We start from the raw sequence: 3,553 nt of genomic DNA on the forward strand, positions 1-3,553 counted from the left end.
TTCTTTGATCCCTGTTCAGGAATCTAAAACTGAACAATTATTGGTGTGAACTGCATGCATTGTAGAGTCCATGCTCAAATGAGAGCTTGTTTTTCTCATTTAGGTATTCTTGACCTGCCACAGCAGCTGGCACATGGGAGCATTTGCTGCTTCTTTTTTCTGAGAGAATGAAATTTAATCTAAACTTGATCTTTTTTCTTTTGAGTTATTCATTATTCTATTTAGAACTTTTCTGTCTCTCCTGTTAGTTTTTGTCTTGTCTTAATGAACTTAATTTTGATTTTTGCTTTTATATACTAGCATTTCTTTTTTTTTGAAGATGCTTTGTATTCCCCTTTCTCTATATTCTTCCTTTGCCTCTTGTTCCATTTGTGTTTTATTATGTTACCATTTGGAATCATTCTTCAGGGCATTGCACATTTTTAGAGGATACTTTTAAAATACTATATCTCTACAACCCAACTAATTCTATTATTGATTCTAAATCTTGAATAGTATGCTTTTCAACTCTAGTTTATCACATCCTTTGGCATTCTGACTATGCACATCTGTGAAGCTGCTAAGTTTGGAACTCCCCTATGATTTTTAAGAAAATGTAGAAAAAAATTGAGAAGAGACAGGCTTTCTCGATTTTCAAGCCATCTTCATCAAAGAAAGATTATCATATTCATTAGTATGAAGTTTGTGTTATGCTTTTGAAACTATATAAAGTGAATTCTGCTGTATTGGATACTATTATTGAACTTTAGCTGTATCTGTATGTCAAAGTTTAGTCATTCCAGTCAAATTGTATCTTTCCACCAATTTCTAAGTGAACATAAGTTACATAGCTCTATGTAATACAAAATGACTTATTTGTATAAATTTGAGCACATATTTACTATTTATGTTGGGTTATTTTCAGATTCAAAACAGGAAAAGTAGTAAATGCAGCATATACAAAAGTTTAGACATCCTTCTAGTCAATATTTTGTGACACTTCCTTTGGAAGAAATAAACATTTCCTGTAACCAGCTAAGAATCTGTATGTTATTTCTTTTGGACTTTCCCCCCATAATTTTCTTTGCAGAAGTCTTCCAGCTAGATAAATCTTTTTAGGATTCATTGCACGCACTGCATGTTTGAGATGAAACTGTAATTTTCAACAATATTCAAATCTTTTAATATTTCTTTCCTGATAAGCATATAATAGTTTAGCTGAGTTATATGTTTTGTTTTGGTGAAATGTCCAATCTACTGAAATTCACATAAAGTGATTTGAAGCAGTCATGCAGTGAAATGGCCCTGCCCTTTGTAATATGTAACTTTAACAGTTACATAGTTTTACACTGTGCAATTTGTAGGCTAAATTTCATACTCTTAAAAATGAAGTAAACTATTGACTGTGGGCAAAATAATACTATAAAGTTAATTGCTTTATAGAGCAACATTTTCATATGCCCCCAAAACCTTTAACAAATGATTTGGCCACAAAAACACAATTTGCCTGAAAACATATCATAATTACAAAGAATCTGAGAAGAAAATAGAAGAATGCAGTTTAGTTAATTTTTAATTTCTCTAGAACCTACATCAAATTATTTGATTGCAAGGAAAACAAATATATAAAACTCATGCCTCTAATTTTTATTAAAGATATGGAAGCTTTATTTTGCTATCAAACAGGAGTTGTATATCTTAGGGTCTGATGGTTTTATTCAAGTTGTTTATTCATTTCAATTCTATTTTTGGAGTTCACATTCTTAAAATCAGTAGTCAATGATTGTAATTCAGGCACTTGGCAACCATCTTGCATTTACAACAGTTGCATTATCTTGCAGTCAAGTGATTATGATTTGCAACTTTCTCAGCCAGCTTTCTCAGTCAACTGGGGAAGCCAGATTCACTTATTGACAGTGTGATTCACTTAACCATTAAGTGATTTGCTTAACAACAATGGAAAAAATTATCGTAAAATTGGGTCTGGTCATGGGATGACTTACTTAATGACCTTATTGCTTAGTGACAAAGTTCAGTCCCAATTGTGATAAGTCAAGGACTACCTGTATTTGGAAATGGCTCAGACATACACCTCCCCGATTCACTGGTATAAAAACTTTTCATTTTAATGTTTATAATATGACAGTTAAGTTATTAAAATGTAAACAAAATGTAAACAATTGATTTAATGGTTTATTGAATCAATTTCTGTAGGATCGAGGAGTAAAAGAAGATGAACTACAAAGTATACTGAATTACTTACTAACTATGCATGAGGTAAGCTGGTAATATATGAGATTGATTGATTGATAGATAGATAGATAGATAGATAGATAGATAGATAGATAGATAGATAGATAGATAGATAGATAGATAGATAGATAGATAGATAGATAGATTATAAGTTATAATCTATTATGTTCGCCACTCTGGGATCTTTCAAACTGAGGGTCTGAATATAAATCATTACACATAATGAAATATGAATTTAAAAAGTTCATAAAATAAATATTTTTCTAACATTATAATGTGTTATATAGGATGAAAATATTCATGATGTGCTTCAGTTACTAGTGGCTTTAATGTCTGAACATCCAGCATCTATGATACCTGCTTTTGATCAAAGAAACGGAATACGGTAAGATTAAGTAGAAACAATAATTCCATAACTCTCATTTTTCTGGTAGATGAATAGATTGGACAATGACAGTATGCTTATGAACAAGGGAGGGGATGTTGGCATTTAACATTGCTATACATTGAAAATACAATTCAAAATTGATAGAGAGATCAGTATTTAAACAAAAAAATGCCTTGTTTTCTATTACTGTATTTTGTTTTTGACATAATTTGCAAAGTCAAACTTTTTCAAAATATTGAGTGATCAGAACATTTAACATACCTACTTAGGTATTTCAAATTTAAAAAAAAACAATCATCACATCATAACAACAAAACTAACAGAATATTAAATTTATATACTGCCTTACTCCCATTGGTGGGATTCAGCTGGTTCACACCACTTCGACAGAACCGGTAGCTAATTTTTGTTGCCCAGGCCCAGAATGGACTTCCGGAAGCGACATCCACAGAGAGAACCAGTTGTTCACATATTTGAATCCCACCACTGCTTACTCCCAATGAATGTCGTACTTTGAGCCCAGCCACTCTTTGTAATGCATTGAAGCAATGTTCAGGCTTCTATGTTAACTTGTGGTAAAAGGGCATATCCAGGTCATATTGGTGTCCAAAGGCTCCATATTGCCTGTATTACTGTGTCGAGGCACTTGCCTACTACTATGTCATATGGTTCAAATAAAAAGAGGAGTAGTTGTGTTGTGGAAAAAACCACGATACTTACATCAGAAGACAAGACCACAAAGGGTTGGAGAAGACAGGTTTATTTGTGCACAATGGTTCAGAGCATTAGCATGACAGATTCTGAACACTGCGCTATTTCCAGCGTGTCATTCTTATACAGCTTGCCACCCATGCCTAACCCAATGGATGACTTCTTATCTACCTTTAACACACTAAAAGAGGGAAGTTCATGTCTTGAGACCTCACACATAGG

General features: G+C 32.7%; 1 protein-coding gene across 1 annotated transcript in view; it reads left to right on the plus strand.

Annotated features, from left to right (window-relative positions):
• Window positions 1-2,200: 2,200 nt before the first annotated feature.
• LOC107287655 (neurobeachin) overlaps window positions 2,201-3,553 on the plus strand; it is a 129,544-nt gene continuing 128,191 nt past the window's right edge. The window contains exons 1-2 of the mRNA XM_015816182.1: window positions 2,201-2,256; window positions 2,520-2,617. Coding sequence (XP_015671668.1) covers window positions 2,248-2,256; window positions 2,520-2,617 — 107 coding nt within the window. The 5' untranslated portion in view covers window positions 2,201-2,247. The remainder of the gene's footprint in view (window positions 2,257-2,519; window positions 2,618-3,553) is intronic.

The sequence above is a fragment of the Protobothrops mucrosquamatus genome, unplaced genomic scaffold (assembly GCF_001527695.2).
Source record: "Protobothrops mucrosquamatus isolate PMUCROS unplaced genomic scaffold, P.Mucros_1.0 scaffold411, whole genome shotgun sequence".
Taxonomy (NCBI): Eukaryota; Metazoa; Chordata; class Lepidosauria; order Squamata; family Viperidae; genus Protobothrops; species Protobothrops mucrosquamatus.